Raw genomic sequence first — 23,546 nt, forward strand, 5'->3', positions numbered from 1 at the left:
AATTAAGATATGGAGTTATATAATAGGATTTCGAAGGTAAGATCTCGTTCTAAATTTAAGGTATTGGTGTCAAAAGAGCTACAAATCGACAATTTGGAATGAGTTTTTAGTTGTAATAAAGATAAAAAAAAACCTATAAATGATTGTTAGTGAAAAATGACATGCTCATTTTATTTTATCAAGTTATTGTAAGAAGAAAAATGAGCAAAATATAATCCAATTTATCATTCAAATTGATTCTAAGTTATATATTAAGTAAAAATCGATGGGCAAAATTATTCCAAGATAATTATATATAATTTATATAGTTATATTAGTACAATTTCACACTTAGCACACATGACATACAACGAATGACTTAGGTATAACATAAAGCGTCTCTTATCCATTTACATATAACTTAAAATCAGGGTTGCGATGTTTGATATTATTTCAGCTAAGACTAGTCTCGATTAGGAAAACTTGAACCTAACATTTGTTGAAGCTTTTTTTTTTAATAAATAGATTAAATTGTTACAAACTATCCCCAATGTTATCAACACGTCTTAAATTTAAAATAAAACTTTAAATTTGAGATTCAATTATAACAAATCTTCCGAAAATGTTAGGAAAACAAGTCGATCTCAATTAATTAAAAAATTAAATAATTTTGACATAATGTTATGGACGCGAAAGTGGAGTGGCCGTGTTGGAGTATAATAAATTGTTACGGGCTGCAAGTTGATATATATTTGACTGAGTCTTTATCTAACTAATTAATTTTCTTTGATTTACCCAAATAATTATTAACTTTGTCTAATTATAAAGTAACTTTTTCAACGGTCATAATTCAAAAAAGATTTTATTAGGTTTGGCCCATGAAATCATGAAAAATGTATATTTAAGGAATTAAGGCAGCTCATTAATTTTTTTTAAAAATTAATCCTCTTGCGAAAATATTAATTTCTTGAATATTAAATTAAAATTTTAAATGGCATTTCCTTTTTTTTTTTCCAGTTTTATATATATGTGGATGTCAAATTAATGTGAATTTTTTAATCTACACCTAATAAACCTGCCCACTTCTGTGCTGAAAAAGACTTCCATCCAGGAGTACATGCATATTAGACACACAGACACACACACACACACACACACACACACACACACACATATATATATATATATATATATATATATATATATATATATATATATATATATATATTTTGTCACGTATAATGGACGCCAATTATTTAGTGCTCTTTCTTTATTATTTTCCAATGGCAAAAAAAAATTATTATTTCTCAAGCGATCTCCCAAATCTTCGTAAACCACCAATCATTTCACAATTTTCTATTAGTTAATTGTGATTAAGCAAATTTAATGATCAACCTTTTCGCATAATATGGCTACCAAATGTTCTTTTCCCTTCAGTTTTGAGGTAATGTTTTTTTTTCTTTGAGAATATAAGTATTTTCCCTCTTTTTTTATAAATCTTTGGTCCGCGCAAAGAAAATAAGCATGATTTACGAAGAATAAATTATCAGAAGATTCAATTGATGGTCATATATACGTAACATATTTTTGGTTGTTGCCAATACTTACATTCTGTGCCTAAAATATAGCTCAATCGAGGATTAAAAAAAGGTAAAAAGAAATTATATAAAAGGAGTCGTAATAAAGAATTCAAAATATATAAAACTTGAGATCTAATTAAATTATTCCCGTGATATAGTACTTATTTTTTCTCATGTGCAATAATTTGGAATATTCAACAAGCTAAAGAATCTATCAAAGTGATAAAAATATAAAACAAATAAAAAGCACAGAAACAAAGATTTAAGCATACCGGAATAAACAATACCGAATTTATCGAAATTTTCTCTACAATATGACATCATAACCGAAATATTCGGTACGACAACAGTATGAAATTTGAAATTTTCGGTATATATATCGAAATAATATATATAAATTTAAATTATTTTAAAAAATATAATATATTTTTTTCAGTATAAAACGGTATATGTCGATATTTCAGCGCAATATTTCGTTATAAGCATATTCGGTGTACCAAATTTTCGGTGCGATATCGATATAAATATTTTTAATTTTGTAATTTTCAATGTGATATACGATACGGTAAACCATCGATCTCTAATATAGCATCTCTAATATAGATATATTCATGGCTTTACAATTTGGAATCACTATAATTGATCACTATAGTTTTATTATCGTGAGAAGTTTCTGGCCAATCCCGGTTTTGGTGTATTATTTTATAATATTTGTTCAATGATGTCTCTCTGAGCTTCCTTAATTAGTACCAAATTTTATTTTATATTTTACATAATTGTTGCTTCCTTAGTGCACAATTCATTTCAGGAATTCAGTGACATCGTGCAATAATTTAGCATAATCAAAATACTGGCAAGTTAACTAAATTTGGTTATTACTTATTTTTAGTACAATATTATTAGATTTAAACATCTGATTCGATTCGATTGATTTTACTCTATAAATAATAAAAGAAACGTGCATGTGAAGTTTATATATAAATTTAATAATATTTTTTTGCATTCGTATTTATGATTAATTGACACATGATTAAAATTAAAACCAATTGATTGATGCCCTAGCTAGCTAATTATTATTTAACAGATCAAGAAAGAAAGGCATCCCGTCAACAATTTAATAAGTCATATTGAGTACTAGCAATACTATTCCTTGTTGACTTGTGCTTCATTTTTAAATCCACCTATTATTAATATAATATATTCTTAACCTACCTAACAAGTCACAGTTAATAATTATGTACGTCCATTAGCGTAGTTAAAACAGTTAAATCAATCACATGTTATCTTTTGACGTACAAGATTAATTTTTCCAAAGGAAACGAGATTGATCTGACCAAATATTTCTACAGAATTTAAGTTAATATATATTAATTGTAAAATTTAATAGATTGTTACAAATATTATTAATTTATACAAGTTTCACTTGCTATTAGTAAATACTAATTGAATATCAATCGAATTATATATTACACGACTTTTGTAACTAAATAAATTAAAAGGATATATGTAATTATTATAAAACTAACAATGAAATTTGTATCTAATTATATTTTAATAACGACTGGATTAGCAGAATAATTATACTAATGGCCTCGATCAATCAAATCTTATTCTCGTCAAAGCATAAATAAATAAAGACTACTTTTCAAAAAAATAAAAAATAAATAAAGACTGTAAGAAGCTGTCAAATTAACTACCTCTTATCATTTCGTCCACACTCCTCTCTACCAATTAATAAACTTGTTGAAGAATTTTCATGTCTGAAGAATTAAGAGATGGGTTTTACTATCACCAGACATTTCGCGATGACCTCCGCGGTAATCCCGGCGGAGCCACCAACTTTCCATACTCAAACACCACCAATAATGCAAAGCCAGCTGACCACTCCACCGAGGCTTCTAGTTCATTTCCGGCAGATTCATCGGTTCATCAGATTCAAATGCTTGATCCTTCTTTGTATTTAAGTAGTTTCACCGACTTTCTGCATGGATCTTCCGATCACAACACTCTTTCCGCCGCCGCCTTCGGCATGTCGCCGCTGTCTTCTTCCATGAAAGAAGATCCGAGGGGGCAGCTAGGAGATAATCAAGGGTTGGGAGACGGCGAAACCCCACTTACACCCAATTCTTCGATTTCCGCCGCCTCCACTGAGGTGGCGCCAGGCGAGGAATTAGATTCCAAGAAGAGTCAAAAACTTGATACTCAAGTAACTAAAGAAGCTGCTGAAGACGGAGAAGACACGAGATCCAAGAAAGAGTAATTAGTAACTATATCTTTTGACCTCAATTAGTTCTTTTAATTTCTCAACTGTGAATTATATAAGGCTAATTATAGTTAATCAAGATCCAATGATTTATCATGTGAAATTATTTGATCCAATTAATGAAATTAAAGGGATAACAAATCAAAGAAGAAAGGAGAGAAGAAGCAGAGGGAGCCTCGATTTGCTTTCATGACCAAGAGTGAGATCGATCAATTGGAAGATGGATACAGATGGAGAAAATACGGACAAAAAGCCGTCAAGAACAGTCCTTATCCAAGGTTAATTGCACATTTCCTTAGCATGTTCTTTTAGTAATTTAATTAGTTATAGGTAGTGCAAGCAACCGTGAATTAGTAAAACCGATAAAAACCCTTCAATTTTCAGAAGCTACTACAGATGCACGACAACTAAATGTACGGTGAAGAAACGCGTGGAGAGATCCTTCCAAGACCCTTCAATCGTGGTCACCACGTACGAAGGGCAACACAACCACCACGTCCCCGCCACCCTCCGAGGCAACTTGGCCACCGGAATGTTTTCTCCAGCTGGTTCCATGCTTTTAAGTCCGCATCCATTTTTGCAAGAACAACAAGTCTTACTTCAAATGCCTCACCAACTTTACATGAGCAATTTTAGCGGGGGAAACCTTGTGTACGATCACCATCAGGAACAGCAGCAATCTTTGGGTACACTGATACATGATCACGATCAGCAATCTTGCTTGCATGTTTCTGGCCATGGACTGTTAATGCAAGATATAATTCCTCCGGCCTTTCCCAAACAAGAATTCTGACGTGTATTACGTACGTACGGCACTCTCTTCATGTGATCGATCGATCGACGAGGTCCTTTATTTATTAACTATATATGTTTTTTTCTTTTTTTCACTTTTAATTAATTAGTTTCCTGACAATATAGTTCTGCGCTTGCCTTATCTACGCTTCTGTTGTATATATCAGCACTATATATATCCAGCGCATGCATCTTTATTGATTCATGTTAATTATGACTTTTAGCTTCTTTCATCTGTGCTAAAGAGGACGTAATCGTTGTTTTTTTCTTGAAACGGTCGCGGAAATCGTCGAGATTACTGTCCGAGCTAGTTCTATTGTTATGTCCGACGACGGTCACTGTTTTTTTAAAAGTAAATAATCAAAAAAGAAATTTTGAACAATTTAAAATTATCATTTATTGCAAACACACAAAAAATCTGGAAAAAAATTCAAATCTCATTCTGCAACGGCTGCTCCACTACTTCAACCTTGGCAACCTGAAACTTTGTAGCGATAGACACCGATCGAGTTCGTTCAAGAGAACCATAAGCTAAGCTAGGGAGGACTGACTTTAAATGAAATGATTTGTACATTTAATATATATTATAGTTATAATTACTTTCCTAAAAATATATTAAATGCTAGTATGACAAATATGTGTCATGAGTTCGTTTAAACTATAAGGCGTCGATAAGATCATATATACAATATAATTAATTGGATTCCAAAGTATGCAGAATTGTAAATTGGTACAAACACGCAACAGGCATATGCAGAATTACAAACTTTTTACAATTGTCATATAATCTATTCTGCTGAAATTGTATGTATAAAATAAGTATACTATATTATTTAAGTCAAAACTGCTTATAAATTCCTTTAACTAACTTTCATGGTTACATTAATTATGTAAGTTCCGAGAACTAGATGTTAATTAAATGATTATTGCATGATTCATAAGAATGCCACGAGAATCATTTAGATTTGGGCACGTGTAATATATATTTATCTCTTCGCTGCTGCTACAGATCATATGGTCTCCTTGATCCGGGCAACAGTCTTGATTACATCTAAACAACCTAAGCAAAAATGCAGCAGAAGCCCAATTAAACAATCTATTCATTCTTCTGTGAAGTGCTGGATAGAGACTATATATGCTTCTTGAATTATTCTTAAATATTTTGAGTTTAGTAAATTTAAGCAATTTACTATAATGGGTTTTTGTTATCATTTTTTAAGCAATTTACTATAATAGGTTTTGGTACCATTTTTTTAATTAAAAAAATAAAATATTCTAACTTCAGTCTATAACAAAATTTTATAGATATTTAGTACCGTGGATCCTTATTTCGCCATATCACTTGACACATATATCTCTCAATATTTCGTGACGTATAACATAATTTTTTTCTGGATGTGCACTGCTAATAATTTATAACTCATCTATTACAAAAATTCTAGGTTTGAATTTAATAATTTTGAGATTTAATTATAACAAATCATTCTCGACTAAAAACGACTGTATTCTTATACCTACCATTTATTTTTTCAAGCATTTGAGTAAACATGGCCTCAAGGGCGTCATGGTAAACGTCGAAGACAACCAATTCCCTGAAAGTTGGAAGGTTGACCCTGAAATGAACGACTTAATTTCCCCATGTTTGATTTTTTTTTTTTTTTTTTTTTTTGTTATGGGAAAATTTTTTGGGGGGAATCATTTGAGGAAAAAAGAAATGGAAAAAAAATATATGTTGGGTAGTATAAGATTTCGTGTTTGAATTGATATTAGTGAGACGGTTATCATCGGTGATCACTTTGATCTTCATTCAAAATTACGAAATTCCAAAAGTTTGCCAAAGTCGCAGACATTTTGCAAGTTTCCACTATTCTAACCTTGAATTCCTTTTAACTCTACAATCGGCCAGAATATTCAATTGCGTATAAAATTATATCAAGTGTAATATAAATCGAGGCTTGATAATTTCATCAATACGAGACAAATTCACGTGTAGACAAAAATCTACGTTAAAGTCTCGTCCGCGGGAGAAATGGATTTGACTTCTTATTTATTTATTTTTTTAAAATATCTGATTTGCCAACCAATTTTTAGAACAACAAGGTAGATCTGAACACGAGCCGATCCGTGTCCAATTTTGGGTTGGAGTCGACAGGTTCAAGTTGGGATTTTTTTAGAACAATTTGTCTACCATATTTAGTGTTAAGTTCATTATAAAGATCATATAAATGAGTTTAAGTGTTAAACAAAATCAATGAGATAAATGAAATTGTTTTCGTAGGGTCTAAAGAATCATAATATAATGTTAACATTTCTTGTAAACCATCTAATATAAGTATATGATATGAAACCAAAGCACATAAAAATATTTCATGAATTTCTAAAATATTTGCTTTCATGGCATAAATACATCGAACTGACATATCATCACTAGATTTAATATGTTCATTAAAATACATGCAATATATGTTGCAACAATGTGTTAAAACTAAAGAGAACTAGGATAATAAATTCCAGATAATTTGTGACTACATCATTAAAATAAATATTGAACATTGATTTAAAGTAAAAAATTTAAATGTCCGACACACACAGAGTCGAACTCGTCCAACCTAGCATGTCGGCGTATTTTCTACCCTTAAATCATAACCGAACTGCCTTAAGGCGGTTCCACCTACTAGACGAGACACATCTTTGAACATTCCCCCGGTTAACTGCATATGAAGTTTATCAAGGCCGTTATAAAAGCTCAACCAAAGGCCACCTACCAGAATACATGTATAGTCAACTCCAATAGTACCTTCAATTAATCATCACTTCCTCATATTTTTCTTGTATTCAACATGGGAATAATAGCTCAAGAGCTGCAACCAGACATCAATAATGGTGAGATATATAAGCTATTGCTTTAGCTTTCTGACGAATATGTATTACTTCCTGTTTTGTACTGTTTATTGAAATATCTCCTTCTTTTGATCCTTGTGATCATATACAAAAACATAATCTAATATTTCATGTGGCGATGATCTTTGTTATTTAGTTGAACTAGGGGGCAAAACACGACTTTAATTTTTAATGGAAAATTTCAAAAAAGTTAATTTCTTTATAGAGTTCTTATCGATGATTTGATGTTATGTTCAGCACCAAGTTTAAAAGATGGAGGGGGAAGTTCAAATTTAGCAACAACTGCAGAAACCAACAACCGGACTTCCAGCTTCCCATATCTTAAACAGTACAAATGGTGGGTTCAAATGGCCATATACTCGTTCTTCGTCTTGGCGGGTCAGAATTTGGGTGTACTCTTGGGGCGGGTCTACTTTACCAAAGGAGGAAACAGCAAATGGATGGGTACATTAGTACAAGTTACAGGATTCCCGATTCTCTTCCCTTTTCAGTGGTTCATGAAAACCGATAAAAACGACACGGAAATCGCAGCAAGAAAGCCTTCTTTCCCCTTGATTCTTGCTTCAGTGTACCTCTGCCTTGGCATATTATTAGCAGCAGATTGTATGTTATACACAATTGGGCTCCAATATTTGCCCGTCACTACATATACTTTGATTTGTGCAAGCCAGTTAGGATTCAATGCCCTCTTCTCCTTTTTCTTGAACAGACAAAAGTTCACCCCATACATAGTCAACTCATTAGTTATCCTAACCATATCCTCCGTGCTACTAGTGTTCCAATCTGACCCTGGAGACTCGAATAAAACATCAAAAAAGAAGTACGTTGTCGGGTTTTTATGCACCCTCGGTGCATCAGCTGGATACGGGCTAATGCTGTCCCTCACGCAGCTCGCATTCCAGAAGGTAATCAAGAAAGAAACCCTCAGCGCAGTCGTTGATATGGCAATCTACCAATGCATGGTCGCGACATTCGTGGTCATAATTGGGCTTTTTGCGAGTGGGGAGTGGAGTACACTAGGCAGAGAAATGGACAGATATGAACCTGGAAAGGTTTCTTATGTGATGAACTTGTTTTGGACCTCCGTTTCTTGGCAGATATTTCTTGTAGGTTGTGTTGGCTTGATTTTTAAGATCTCATCGTTGTTTTCCAATGTCATCAGCATTCTTGGGCTACCGGTAGCCCCAATATTGGCTGTGATTTTTCTGCAGGATAAACTCACTGGATTGAAGGCCATATCGATGATACTGGCAACATGGGGTTTTGTGTCCTATATGTACCACCATTATCTCGAGGAGATGAAGATAAAGCAGAAAAAAGAAACCAATGATATTGAAGAAGTTTCTCTTACTCAAAGAGTTGGATAGTTCACAAATCACTGGGTTCAAGTTTCTAGCAAGACCTGTCTCTGAAAATTGAGACAACAAAACATAAGGCATAGGTCTATCCAGATCTTGGATATTTTGCTTATAGTTGATATCCATCTGTAAGACCAATATATACCATACCGTCTGTTTAATCAACATAACCACTGTCAAAAAGGTCATCTGCTGGCGACCAATTCTCGTTACTTTCTTTCTTTTTCTTTTTAGCAGGCACCCAAGTTGTGAAACATTGATTATGTTGTGTTGTCGCGATACTCGCCTGTCTAAACAAAATAGAGTAATATGCTCAAGTCCTTGGATTCTGGCTAGTATACATGTTAAATTCTTCAATATCCCCTTAATTATACATACACAAAACTCAATTTTCACGCGTGGAAGAATTTCAGTTCTCCAGCACTCTGCACGTAGAGATTCCAAGTCAATAAAATTTGTAAAGTAAACGGAAGAATTGGAAAAGCCAAATATCGTTTGATTCAAGGCAGAATTTGGTAGGACGCATCTCCTTATCCAAATTCTCGATCTTATCTTTCTTATAATATATTAAAGTTTCACAAAAAAATATGACGAACGAAGAATGTAACAAAGTGGATACAAAATAATATTGGAATACTTTACCAACTAAAATCCCTAGCGAACAGAAGTGACTGTCATGTTTTTTTCGTGTTGAAATCAAGCCCAAACACAAATTAATGAGCATCCAGTTTGCGAACTTTCAAAAAAATTTGATTTTTTTTCGCCTGAAGACGTTATTTTCATAGGCAGAAAGAGTATATATATATATATATATACAAGATGACAAGCATCCCGTCAAGGAGGTTAGACAAAAGCAGAGAGTTGAGAAATCAAGAAGTGATCCTGTTTTCATTCTTAAACCGTTTATTTCGGTAAACATCGAACCTTTTTTCTATGAAATGTAATATCTGATATAAATCTTCATCCAATAAAGTCCAGTAGCATATTTTTCATGGAGGAAGCTCAAGAAAATCAGTTGAACATCCGAAATGAGTTATCTTTATCTCCCAGACCTCTTCTATTATTTTTCTGTATTTCATGACTAAAGACAATGATAAATACTAGGAAAAATAGGTGCTTTCTCCACTATTCAAATCTCCGACTATTTCTGTTGTTTGTAAGGAATTAAACTAAATTTGGTGGTGAGAGCATTTCTATGCATGACTGATAAGCGTGATGTATTTAGAAGGATATATAATTTTTTTATTGATATTTGATCATTAGGCGACTGCACCAGCTCGCTTTTGAAGGCAGTAACCTGGAGTAGAATTAAACCAACTTTACTCCCGTATGACCTGTCGAACATTGGAAAAGTAGCCTCATCAAGAAAAAGATGGAATATTACAACGTTTTTGGAGTTTAAATGCCTTTAATTTACAGATTTAAAAAGTGTCTTAAATAACGTAAAAAAAGTACCAAGATTTACTCCACAGATATTCTCTGCAATCCCCTTTGTTAAGCATCACAATTTTTCTTTTAAATTTTTTTTTATCAAGGGTTGTTGTCTAGTTGATGATTACCAGTTCAAGAAACTAAACAGACAATCCTAGAATTCCAACCGAAGTTATATATGATTGGCAACTTCACGACTTCGATAAATTTGTAAAAAATGAGAAGTTCCCCCCATCTCAACCTCTGCACAATGAACATTCCAGAGAGCATGTTGTTGAGGACACCATAAACAACTACAGGCAGACAAGTAAAATAGATCATTCAAATTTCTTCCCATGGACTAAACTAATTGTCTTTCAAAACTATTCTTTCAGAGAAAGGATGGCCATGGGAATACATCCATTTTTATGTCCACGGCGCGAGACGATTTTGTTTTTTCTTATTAAAGCCCTGGAGTATTTTTTTTAAAAATCTAAATTCTGACAATCTAACTTGTGCTTCAATAGAAAACTGATGTGCCTGAATTAAACCCACAAAAAGGTTCCATAATTCAATACGCATGGAGTCTTAGATAGATACTGTGTCCAAATCCATTATATTTTCCAGCAATGAATTCTCCAGCACTTGTGCCTTTTCAGGACTCATATTATCAGTAGCAGCAGCAATATAGTATCTTGGTTTAAACCTGTCAATCTGAAGAGCGGCTAATAGGTTCAGCATCTCTGCAGTTTGATCACCTATGCCAGAATACAGTGACACCAGAATTAAAATAGAGGAACCAGGAAAAATTAAAAAAGAACTCGAAGAATACATCTGTTGTCACATTCAAGACCTAATTCGAAACTATGGAAAACTGTGCTCTACCTTAACTGAACTTATTATGAGAGCTGCAATTCGATGCCATCAAACTAAAATAAGAGCCCAAAGAGGGCAACTGTATTCCTGAAGCCAAAACTATAATGGCACTGGGAGGTCCTGGTGGTCTACAATACAGGTGATGATCGCTCAAGTATATCACATACAACAGTCGAATCATAATCAAGGAAGACAGCCCCGGCCCATAACGAGCAAAATAGTATAATTTAGGAATCCTATATCTGGAAGAGAAACAAATATCTCTATCCATACACGAGACTTCTAGTTCAGCAACCAGCCACTTCCTATTATATTATATATTTTAAAAAAAGCAAAGAAAGGACTATGCAATCAAGCGTGCAGTGGAAACTTACAGAAATCCAAAATGCATAGAAAGGGGAAACTGAAGTAAAATATATATGTATCTAATGAAAGGCGCCGATATTTTGAGCGACTCTGCCTCTGTATTAGGACACCTGGAATGAAAACAACATCTCAATTCCTTTTTTCTTTCTCAGAGATCGTGCGAATTCTGGCTTGTTTATTTCCAGCAATCATTTTCTTTTTCCCACTCACTGGTACATAATTCTGGCATTATCTTTGTGCTAATTACGTTTCAAAAAATACAAACTTGGTGGAGCACAGATAGATGAATCATTAACGAAGTTCATTTATCAGATAAAACGAAATGGAATCTTTGGGAACAATAGAAAAAGAAATCCATTTTATCATTAAAAAGAAATATCACGACCCGCATCAAAGCATAGAATCAATCGTGTTAAAAAAAGAAAGAAAAGGGAAAACTTACCGGCTTCAGTCCGCACTAAATTATCCGAGCAAAGGGCGAAAAATATCGGACTCACGGATTCACGAAAAAAATCAATTTTTATTATTAGCATTTCTGCAAGTTAGCTTAAGATCGTTTAGTTGAAGAGTCGGGAGATGATGGTTGTCGCCTGTCGGAGGAATGCCAAGAGAATCAGCGACGGGTGATATTCATGTTTTATATAGGCTACAGAATTTAATATTAATCATATTTATTTCGAAAAATTTCTATTTGAACTTGATTTTATTATGCATTCTTCTTTTAAAAATATGATATCTCAAAAAGGGATATTCAAAATATTAGAGATTAAACCAAGATCACTAGATTCTCGAGAGACACTTTGCCTCAGCTTAAATCCCAAAAGAAAGGTTAATCTAGTTTTTGGAAAATTGATAATCGAGAGACTGAACCTGGTCGGCCCACTCCACCGAACTTAGGCAGTTACATTCACGCCATTTTGCGTATTTTTGAAAGAGAAGACAACACTTGTTCCATGTCAGGCCTATTTTCAGGGTCTGGGCTGGTGCAGGACAAAGCTAAATGGAGAAGCACTTCCAAAACTTCATGTTCTCGGGAGGTATATGGTATTAGAAGAGGATCCAAGACTCCAGGCACGTGGTTGATTCCAAGAGCAAGTGTTTGCTGGACTAGTTGAGGCAAAGTGATAGGCAATCCATCTTCCCCTGTGAGTTCTGTAGGCCGCCTTTTTGTGATCAACTCCATAATTATGATTCCAAAGCTAAAGATATCTACTTTAGTAGTTACCTTCCTCAAGTATGCAAATTCTGATACGCCAAAAAAAAAAAAAAATTGTTTTTTAATTAAGGTGACGGCAGAATATGCGGCAACGTGGATAGTATTTTACAGAAGCAAAGCAAATTTACCTGGAGCCAAGTAGCCAATGGTCCCTTCAAATACTGATGCTGAGGAAATGCGAGCTTCATCCTCTGGCTGAATACCCAGAATCCGTGCTGTACCAAAATCACTCACATGAGCTTCCAACTTTTCGTCTAAAAGAATGTTAGACGGCTTCAAGTCGCAGTGCACGATGGGGAAATCATAGCCTGTGTGCAAATACGCCAACCCGTTGGCGATAGAAACTAAAGCATCGATCCTCCTCGTTAATGTCCAACTGGAAAGATGTGCCTCTGATTCATGTATAATCTTGTCCAAATTTCCGTTCTCCATTAATTCTAACACTAATGCTTTCAAGTTTCCACTCTCCCAGGCGTAACCTAGAACTTTGACCAGATTCTTGTGCTTCACTTGCGCTAAAGTTTTGACTTCCCTGTTGAAGCATTTATCCGACTCAGCTGAGAACTGGTGCAAATTCAGTTTCTTCACAGCAATTCGATGTCCATCTTCCAAGGTACCCTTGTAAACAGTGCTTAAACTACTCATGCCAATGATGTTATCAGGACCGAAGGAGTTGGTAGCAATCTCTAAATCCTTTGCATCGAATCTTCTGAGGGTTGATATTGCAATGTAATTGGGTTGTGAATCCTCAGGTTCTTCAATGCTGCACTCCTTGGTCTTCTTTTGGCGAATCACGTAGAAGGTTGACAGTGAAATTATTAGTACAATAACAAATCCAAGTGCAGAAAGAATAAGAAGTGCCTTCTTTGAGAGCTGGTGGGAGGTTGTTGAATTTCTTTTATTACTAGGCCGCTTCGAACAGATTGCTCCACTAAGAGATGGGTTGCCCTGTAAACTAATTAACTGCACATTTCTGAATACACCACCCTGGGGAATACAGCCTTCTAGCTGATTGAAAGAAATATTTAAAAATTTCAAGCTCAAAAAGTTGGAAAAGTTCTCTGGAATCTCACCGCTGAACTTGTTCTCGGACAAATCAACTACAGAGAGATGTCTCAAACTGGCCAAACTTCCAGGAAGTGGACCATATATCCGATTCTTCGAAAAATTTAATCTTACCAGTTCATGTAGTTGAGGAAAGATATCAGCCGAAAGTTCGCCAGAGAGTTTGTTGCCGGAGAGATCAAGAGAGATCAAATTCATGCAGTTTTTAAGTACAGGAGGAATACTTCCAGACATATCATTGTTCGAAAGGTCAATCTCTTGAACCATTTCTAACATGCCGATCTCGTCTGGGACTGTCCCGTCCAAGGTATTGTGTGAAAGATTAAGGTAGACCTGAAGATTCTTCATACTGGCAATCATAGATGCTGGAACAGCTCCAGTAAATTGGTTGTACGAAAGATCTAAAGTTGTCAAGCGGAGAAGGCGTTCTAAGCTTTTTGGAAGAGTCCCATTAAGCTTGTTACCACTGAGATTTAAATAAGAAAGGAATTCGAGTTCAGATATGGCATCAGGTATTGAACCAACGAGTTTATTATTTTGCAAACGAACATAAGTCAGTTGTTTTAGCTCAGACATTTCTTGAGGAATCTCTCCTTCGAGCTGATTTTCGGACAGGGAAAGGCCTTGTAGAAGTGTCAGTTTGGAAAGTTCTGGTGGAATCCTTCCTGAAAATCGATTTCTGTGAACCTCCAAATTCAGTAATGCACTTAAATTGCCAATCTCTCTGGGGATTGATCCATTAAATTTATTTTGTCCAAGTTTCAGAGTACGAATATTCACCAGTTTACCAATGAATAGTTTGATGGTACCGCTTAAATTGTTAAGGCTCAAATCAAGTACCTCAAGCTCTGAACAGTTGAAAAGATCATCAGGGATTTGGCCAAAAATATTGTTTCCCCCTAAAGATAGGTATGTAAGATTAGATAATTGACCCAATCCTTCTGGGATTTTTCCGGCAATTCTGTTACTGGTCAGAGTTATAACTAGAAGACGTGTACAATTGGTTATGCTAGACGGAATTGATCCCTCAAAGAGATTGTCATTTGCTGTCAGGTTCTTCAGATTATACAGCATTCCTATGTCGGTTGGAAGAGGCCCTGTCAAGGAATTGAAGCCTAAAGACAAGTATGCTAAGTTACTCAACTGTGTTATACTTGAAGGAAGCTCCCCACTGAAATGATTTGAATGGAGAGTCAACACTTGCAGGGATTTTAAAGAAGCTATCTTTGATGAAATTGTACCTACTAACTGATTCTGAGACAGCCCAAGATTGATCAAGGATTCCAGGTGAAACAAGGTGTCAGGAATTGTGGAGTTTAACTTGTTTTTGTACATCCTTAAAGCTTGTAAATTAATCAATTTTCCAAGTTCTTGGGGGATACCACCAGAAAAAAGGTTTTCATATAAGTTCAGGCGAACCAGATTCCTACAATTAGCAATTTCGGCTGGAATTGCACCAGAAAGAAAGTTCACATGCAACTGAAGAACCTCCAGATTCGACATGTTGCCGATTTCTGGAGGGATCTTTCCGGTTAACTGGTTTTGGCTTAGATCAAAAGACTGCATTTCTTTGAACCTGCCGACAGAAGCAGGTATGGAGCCCTCTAAACCATTAGCAAACGCTACGAAAATCTGAAGATTTATTAAATTACCAATATCTCCTGGAATTACACCAGTGAGATTATTGTAGATGAGGCCAAGTTGTAGCAATCCAGTGCTGTTACATAAACTATCAGGGATGCTTCCACTCAGAAAATTTTCCCCGAAATCTATCATCTGCAAGCTTTTCAGATTACCAAGCTCTTCTGGAATAGAACCAGAAAGGGAGTTTGCATAAAGGATCAATTCGGTAAGTTGGGAGCAAGATGCTAACTGGGATGGAATATTTCCAGTGAAGGAGTTGAGGGAAAAGTCAAGAACCTGGAGATAGGAAAGGTTTCCAAGAAAAGGAGAAATTTCACCCTGGAGCTGCTGGTCCGAAAGAGAGATTGAGACAACGTGGGACGAATTCGGATTACATTCGACTCCAAACCAAGTACAGTGATGGTTTGAATCATTCCAGTCCAGAAGTACATGAAATGGATCATCCATGATTGATTTTTTGAATTCTTTCAAGGCCTGGATTTCAGTTTCCAGGCCTCTTGGCTTTTCTGAAAGAACCCCACTCACAAGCAGGAGGCTGTGGAGTATAATTATTGGAAATATGAAATTTAAATGCATGTTTCTTTTTTCTGATGATTTGATTCAACGTATGGATACCGTGAAGGGATTTATATTGCTCAAAATGGGTCTGGAATTCAGACATGTCGGCTGTAAACTCCCGTCTCGTTCAAAGAAGTCAACCTTATTCTGAAAGATCAAATTGTTTGACCAATAATTTGGTAGGAATAGGATCATCTACCTCGGATCACCTTCATTATCATCTAAGTCATATAATGAAAGTTTAAAACAAGCTTTATGTGATGTGTACACAACATTATAAAAAATAAATTAAAATACGATTGTTCAAACCACAGTAAATATAAAATATATTTCAAGATATTGATATTGAATAAAAAAAAACAAATCGCATGTATAAATTCTAGTGATAAGATTTGATATCATCTGTTTCCAAGTAAATACAAGTCGGCAAAAATGAGAATCTTACAAAGTGAGTGGGTGGGTGGGTGGAGGAAGTTGACAAGTGGAGGTGGTCACTTGAGTCAACTCAGTGGTGTGTGGACTCTGCTAGAGGCAATTAATTATATCTAGTCTTCTTCGCTGCGAAATTCTCTTCCAATTTCCATTTTTAAGGTTGAAAAAATTAGATGGTGTTGTGAAAAAGTAAAAATTTACGGTAAAAAGTAAAAATCTCAAACTCTCAAAATTATCAAACTACACACTTTATAATATTTTTCTCTCAACTCAATTGTTATTTCATTCACAAATGAGTGCTCTATTTATAGAGTTTCATATACAAATATTCCAAAATAAATTACCTCATTACATACATCATCACACACTAATTTTCAATATTCAACACCTAATTTTACCTAATTTTCAACATTCAACATTCAACATACATATTTTAATATTATATTTTCAACACTCCCCCTTGTGATGATGATCATAATGATTGTCTTCATTACGTGTTTTTATACTGCCTCGTTAAAAACCTTACTTGGAAAAACCCATTGGGATAAAAACCATAGTAAGGGAAAAAGAGTGCAGTCACGTAAACTCCCCCTGATGTTGACATGAACAGTTATTCACAAATTTCGTAGATTGCGCATCCCAATATTATATATGTGCTTTCTGAATATTGACGTAGGAAGTGCCTTTGTGAAGAGATCTGATGAGTTTTCACTTGATCGAATGTGACGAACATCAATACATTTATTCTTCTCAAGCTCCTTGGTGAATGCGAAGAACTTAGGAGGAATATGTTTAGTTCTGTCGCTTTTTATGTATCCTTCTTTCATTTGAGCAACACATGCAGCATTATCTTCATATAGTATTACAGGTTTCTCGTCGAATGATAATCCGCATGAGATTTGGATATGTTGGGTCATTGATTTTAACCACACACATTCACGGCTTGCTTCATGTAGTGCAATAATCTCGGCATGATTTGATGAAGTTGTTACTAGTGTTTGTTTCTGTGAACGCCAAGAAATTGCAGTGCCTCCACGAGTAAATACATATCCAGTTTGGGAACGTGCCTTGTGTGGATCAGATAAGTATCCAGCATCAGCATAACCAATTATACTTGGATTAGCATCTTTTGAATACAAAAGTCCCAAGTCTGTCGTTCCTCGTAGATAACGGAATATATGTTTAATTCCGTTCCAGTGTCTCTTTGTTGGATATGTGCTAAATCTTGCCAACAGATTCACGGCAAAAGATATATCAGGCCTTGTACAATTTGTAAGGTACATAAGGGCACCGATGACACTTAGATATGGTACTTCTGGACCAAGAATATATTCATCATCTTCACATGGACGGAATGGATCTTTTTCTATGTTTAATGATCTAACAACCATTGGAGTACTTAAAGGATTTGCTTTATCCATATTAAAACGTTTAAGAATCTTTTCTGTATAATTTGTCTGGTGAACAAACATTCCACATTCTTTTTGTTCGATTTGCAAACCCAGACAATACTTGGTTTTTCCAAGATCCTTCATTTCAAATTCTTCCTTCAAGTATGACACAACTTCTTGAATTTCCTTACTCGTTCCAATGATGTTTAAATCGTCAACATATACAGCAATAATTACGCATCCGGATGTTGTTTTCTTAATGAAAACACAAGGGCATATTGAATTGTTTACATATCCCTTTTTCATCAAATGATCACTTAGTCGATTATACCACATTCGACCTGATTGCTTTAACCCATATAACGATCTTTGTAATTTCACAGAATAACATTCTCTGGGTTTTGAACTTTGTGCTTCAGGCATCTTAAATCCTTCAGGGATTTTCATATATATATTACTATCAAGTGATCCATATAAGTAAGCTGTAACAACATCCATAAGACGCATTTCTAAATTTTCAGATACCGCCAAGCTAATCAAATACCGAAACGTAATTGCATCCATCACAGGAGAATACGTTTCTTCATAATCAATTCCAGGCCTTTGAGAAAAACCTTGTGCAACAAGTCGAGCTTTAAATCTTACTATTTCATTTTTCTCATTTCGCTTTCGAATAAAAACCCATTTGTATCCAACAGGTTTTACACCTTCAGGTGTAAGGACTATAGGTCCAAAAACATTACGTTTATTTAGCGAATCTAATTCAACCTGGATGGCATCTTTCCATTTTATCCAATCCTGCCGATTTTTACATTCACCAAAAGATTTTGGTTCATGATCTTCGTTATCATTTATGATGTCGATTGCCACATTATAAGAAAATATATCATCAATTTCATCTATATCTTTTCGGTTCCATATTTTTCCAGTATTAATGTAATTGATAGAGATTTCATGATTCTCGTCAGTTTGTGGTTCTGACAGAACATTTTCATCATCATGTGTTTCTTCAGGAACACCATTCTCTATTTTGTGATCATCATGTGTTTCTTCAGAAACATCATTCTTTATTTTGTGATCATCGTGTTTCTCTATGAATTTTCTTTTTCGAGGATTTTTATCCTTGGAACCGACTGACCTTCCACGCTTCAGGCGTTTAATGACATCATGAGTATCTTCCATTTGTTTCTTTGGAATTTCAATTCGAGCAGGGGCATTTGCAGCATGTATATATGATTTAGTTACCCCTTTTGTGTCTGCAAATGCATCTGGTATTTGATTTGCTATTCTTTGCAAGTGCACAATTTGCTGTACATCTTTTTCACATTGTTTTGTTCTTGGATCCATATGTAACAATGATGATACATACCACGAAATTTCCTTTTCGGTATGTTTCTGTTCTCCCCCTAACATTGGGAAGATTTCCTCATTAAAATGACAATCAGCAAAACGTGCTGTGAACACGTCTCCTGTCTGAGGTTCAAGATATCGAATGATTGATGGACTATCATAACCGATATAAATTCCAACCTTTCTTTGAGGTCCCATTTTCTTTCGTTGCGGTGGTGCAATAGGCACATACACCATACATCCAAAAATTCTCAGATGAGAAATGTCTGGTTCTTGACCAAATGCAAGCTGTAATGGGGAGTATTTATGATATGCACTTGGTCTGATGCGAATTAATGCAGCGGCATGTAAAATTGCATGTCCCCATATAGAAATAGGGAGTTTTGTTTTCATAATCATTGGTCTAGCAATCATTTGCAGACGTTTAATCAATGATTCAGCCAATCCATTCTGTGTATGTACATGAGCAACAGGATGCTCAACAATGATTCCCATAGACATACAATAATCATTGAAAGTCTGGGAAGTAAATTCACCAGCATTATCAAGTCTAATTTTCTTGATTGTATAATCGGGAAATTGATTCCTCAATTTTATTATTTGAGCAAGTAATCTTGCAAATGCAACATTTCGAGTTGACAATAAACATACATGTGACCATCTGCTGGAGGCATCAATCAATACCATAAAGTATTTGAATGGACCACATGGTGGATGGATTGGTCCACAAATATCACCCTGAATACGTTCAAGAAACATTGGTGATTCAGTTTGGATTTTGCCTGGTGATGGTCTTATAATAAGTTTTCCGAGAGAACAAGCTTTACATTGAAACTTATTATTCTGAAAGATCTTCTGGTCTTTTAACGGATGACCATGTGTATTTTCTATAATTCTTCGCATCATTGTTGAACCAGGATGTCCCAATCGATCATGCCAATTGGTTAATATCGAAGAATTATCAACTACCATGTTTGATTCAATGGGACTTATATGTGTATAATGCAATCCAGTAGGGAGCATTGGTAATTTTTTAATCACATATTTCTTTCCTGATTTATATGTGATAAGACACATATATTTCTCATTCCCTTCATTCATTGTTTGAGTATCATACCCATGGGAATATATATCATTAAAACTCAACAAATTTCTTTTCGATTGTGGTGAATATAAAGCATCATTGATCAAAAATTTTGTACCATTAGGTAACAAAAATTGTGCTTTACCACATCCTTTAATCAAGTCTACAGGACCTGATATTGTATTCACCGTTGTTTTTGTTGGTTTTAGTTCCAAGAAATATCTTTTATCTCGGAGGATAGTGTGCGTTGTACCACTATCGGGTATGCAAACTTCAGCTTTGCTCATAGCATTTTCCATATTTGAACTTCAAAAAAATATGCAATGAAATAAATTACTGGCAATATATATTTAAATATAACACATATCATAATTATACAATAAAACATTATTTTATGAATACATGAAAAACAAATTATTGTACATTTATATTCTACCACTATATTGTTCATTTTCAGAAAAATCATTGAGAAAATCTGCAGCATCAAAATTGTTCATTTCTATCCCACCAACATGTTGATCATTTCCAGAGAAATCATTCATAAAATCACCAGCATCAAGATGAGTTGAATCACTCAAACGGTCACTGCGTTCAGTGAAGTTGGTCTCCTTTTCTTTCCCCTTTAATGATTCTTTATAAAGTTTACAAAGGTGCTCAGGGGCTCGACAAACTTTGGACCAATGTCCTGGAGTACCACATCTGTAACAAGAACTTTCATATCTTTTTGAGTGATTCTCATTAACACTTGTATTCTCATGATGCCTTTTCTGTGGATGGTTTGGGACGCTCTTTTGAGATGAGTTATAAAAATAACTATCTCTATTATTTTCAAAACCACGGCCTCGACCACGACCACGGCCAAATCCACGTCCACGTCCACGTCCACGACCTCGACCTCGACCTCGACCAAAATCTTGTCTTTGAATTTGATTTTGGTTCCGAGGTTTAAATTCATTTTTATTTACAGCATTTACTTCGGGAAATGCTGTTGATCCAGTGGGTCGGGACTGATGATTTCTCACTAGAAGCTCGTTGTTCTTTTCCGCCACAAGAAGACAGGCGATGAGTTCAGAATATCTGGCAAATCCACGTACTCTATATTGTTGCTGTAAAGTAATATTTGATGCATGAAATGTGGAAAATGTTTTTTCAAGCATCTCAGATTCAGTAATCTCATGGCCACAAAATTTCAATTGCGAGATTATTCTATACATCGCCGAATTGTAATCACTGACTTTTTTAAAGTCTTGGAATCTTAATGTATTCCATTCATCCCGGGCGGTCGGAAGTATAACTTCTCTTATATGTTCAAATCTTTCTTTTAATCCCTTCCACAAAGCCATGGGATTTTTTTCAGTCAGATATTCACATTTCAATCCATCGTCGAGATGTCGACGTAAAAATATTATGGCTCTTGCCTTTTCTTGTGACGTGCATATGCCATTTTCTTTAATGGTCTCGCTTAGACCCAATGACTCGAGATGCATTTCTACATCTAGAGTCCATGGCATATAATTTTTCCCAGTAATGTCAAGAGCGATGAATTCGAGCTTTGTCAAGTTTGCCATGGTGGTACTAAAAATCACGATGCATTTTATTAGTTAATGAATATTGCAATACAAAGTAATGGATAAACAACAAGTACAAGTATTCGTAAAAATAAAGAAAACACACGAGGAGGATATTCTCCGATAAATACAAGACTCGTGAGTATGATAACTAAAATAATTAAAAATAATCTTGCGAAAGCCATCTTCTTTTTTCTCCGAAAATTTGATGAAGAATAATTTTTAGAGAAGAAGAGAAAGTTGGGGTGATTGAATGAGTTTGAGAGATCATATTTATAGGGCAAAAACTAGCCGTTTTGTTACCGTTTATGACCGTTGGTGAATAAAAGAATAAATGTATGTATTTGTATAATTTTATGGTAATAATATGGTATATATAATATTAGACATGTTTAAATAATTATATATATCATATCATAATATTATAACGACTGTCATAATTTATTTTGTTTAAAAACCTTATAGGCTTTTATACTTGTCGTATCCCTTGCCGGGAGTGTGGGATGTCGTCTTAACATCCTCCCAGGATTTATAACAAGTTTATGAAAAATTTATTTTAATAATAACATTATATTGTATATTAAATAAATACACAATAAATAAATAACAGTAAAATAAATATAATTACTTTTGTTACCTTTTTCTTCTGTTTGGAGCTTGGAAAAGTATGTAGGACTTTTAGAGCTTCGTGCTGATAACGTGTTGTGAAAAAGTAAAAATTTACGGTAAAAAGTAAAAATCTCAAACTCTCAAAATTATCAAACTACACACTTTATAATATTTTTCTCTCAACTCAATTGTTATTTCATTCACAAATGAGTGCTCTATTTATAGAGTTTCATATACAAATATTCCAAAATAAATTACCTCATTACATACATCATCACACACTAATTTTCAATATTCAACACCTAATTTTACCTAATTTTCAACATTCAACATTCAACATACATATTTTAATATTATATTTTCAACAATGTTTTTTTTCCTTTTAACAGTTTCTAGAACCGAGTAGTTTTTGAACAAAAATGGGAAAAAGGAAAAGATAATAGTGACAGCTGTGGGATTTGAACCCACGCCCTTTCGGACCAGAGCCTAAATCTGGCGCCTTAGACCACTCGGCCAAACTGTCTTGCTACCTAATATTTCTTTTTTTTTATTTAATTTAATATACAATTCTCTCGATATCAAACTAAAACTGCCACTAATTATATCTTAAAATTAGTAGTAAGTTCCCACACAATAAAATATGGAATTGCTGTTTATGTGGAAAGATTATTTATGATCATGCCTACCTAAATAAGAAAATTATATCAAACTGTCGATTAATATTTCGAGGCTCAGAATTTAGATATATATTTTTTTCAAAAAGTACATGACCAAAAAGAAAAGGAAGGATATATTTTCATTTATTTATTCATGTATATCTATATTTCTATACTATTAATTAAGGCTGAGCACCTTATAAAAATTGCTAAGGAGGACACCATTTTTTTTTTTCCAGTTTTACCTTTACAGTTATAGTAATATTACATTTTTGCTTTTTTTGTTTTTTTTTTTATTTCATCACACTTTTATTTTTATTTTTTTTTATTTCAATCATTCAAATATCAATTTAGTCTCTTCATAATTTGTCAATTTTAACTTTAGTCCATCGATAATGATAAAAAAGATTGTACACACGTAACGCGTGTGCAGAATAACTAGTACTTA

The 23,546-nt window shown here is 34.3% G+C and overlaps 3 protein-coding genes and 1 non-coding gene across 6 annotated transcripts; 2 read left to right on the plus strand and 2 right to left on the minus strand.

Moving 5' to 3' along the window:
- Positions 1-3,247: 3,247 nt before the first annotated feature.
- LOC140814322 (WRKY transcription factor 71-like) lies at positions 3,248-4,847 on the plus strand. Its single transcript, XM_073173266.1, has 3 exons — positions 3,248-3,815; positions 3,954-4,100; positions 4,207-4,847. Exons 1-3 carry the CDS (start codon positions 3,316-3,318, stop codon positions 4,613-4,615), a joined length of 1,056 nt encoding a protein of 351 aa, XP_073029367.1. The 5' UTR covers positions 3,248-3,315; the 3' UTR covers positions 4,616-4,847.
- A 2,520-nt stretch (positions 4,848-7,367) lies between these two features.
- Positions 7,368-9,020, plus strand: LOC140815327 (purine permease 21-like). Its single transcript, XM_073174451.1, has 2 exons — positions 7,368-7,497; positions 7,753-9,020. Exons 1-2 carry the CDS (start codon positions 7,455-7,457, stop codon positions 8,880-8,882), a joined length of 1,173 nt encoding a protein of 390 aa, XP_073030552.1. The 5' UTR covers positions 7,368-7,454; the 3' UTR covers positions 8,883-9,020.
- LOC140815315 (uncharacterized) lies at positions 8,867-16,179 on the minus strand. Of its 3 annotated transcripts, XR_012114339.1 has the most exons (4): positions 12,870-16,179; positions 11,968-12,770; positions 9,024-11,041; positions 8,867-8,923 (listed from the first exon to the last, which is right to left on the minus strand). XR_012114339.1 is itself a non-coding variant. In XM_073174442.1 (2 exons), exons 1-2 carry the CDS (start codon positions 16,024-16,026, stop codon positions 12,433-12,435), a joined length of 3,495 nt encoding a protein of 1,164 aa, XP_073030543.1. In that variant the 5' UTR covers positions 16,027-16,179; the 3' UTR covers positions 8,867-12,432. The 3 variants fall into 3 exon arrangements, 1 of the variants encoding a protein (XP_073030543.1); XR_012114338.1 differs by having other exon boundaries at positions 9,024-12,770; XM_073174442.1 differs by having other exon boundaries at positions 8,867-12,770.
- A 6,706-nt stretch (positions 16,180-22,885) lies between these two features.
- On the minus strand, positions 22,886-22,965 carry TRNAL-UAG (transfer RNA leucine (anticodon UAG)). Its single transcript has one exon. It is a non-coding gene; the product is annotated as a tRNA-Leu (tRNA).
- Between the last annotated feature and the right edge of the window lie 581 nt (positions 22,966-23,546).

Source organism: Primulina eburnea, chromosome 15, assembly GCF_022965805.1.
Source record: "Primulina eburnea isolate SZY01 chromosome 15, ASM2296580v1, whole genome shotgun sequence".
In the NCBI taxonomy this organism is placed as follows: domain Eukaryota; kingdom Viridiplantae; phylum Streptophyta; class Magnoliopsida; order Lamiales; family Gesneriaceae; genus Primulina; species Primulina eburnea.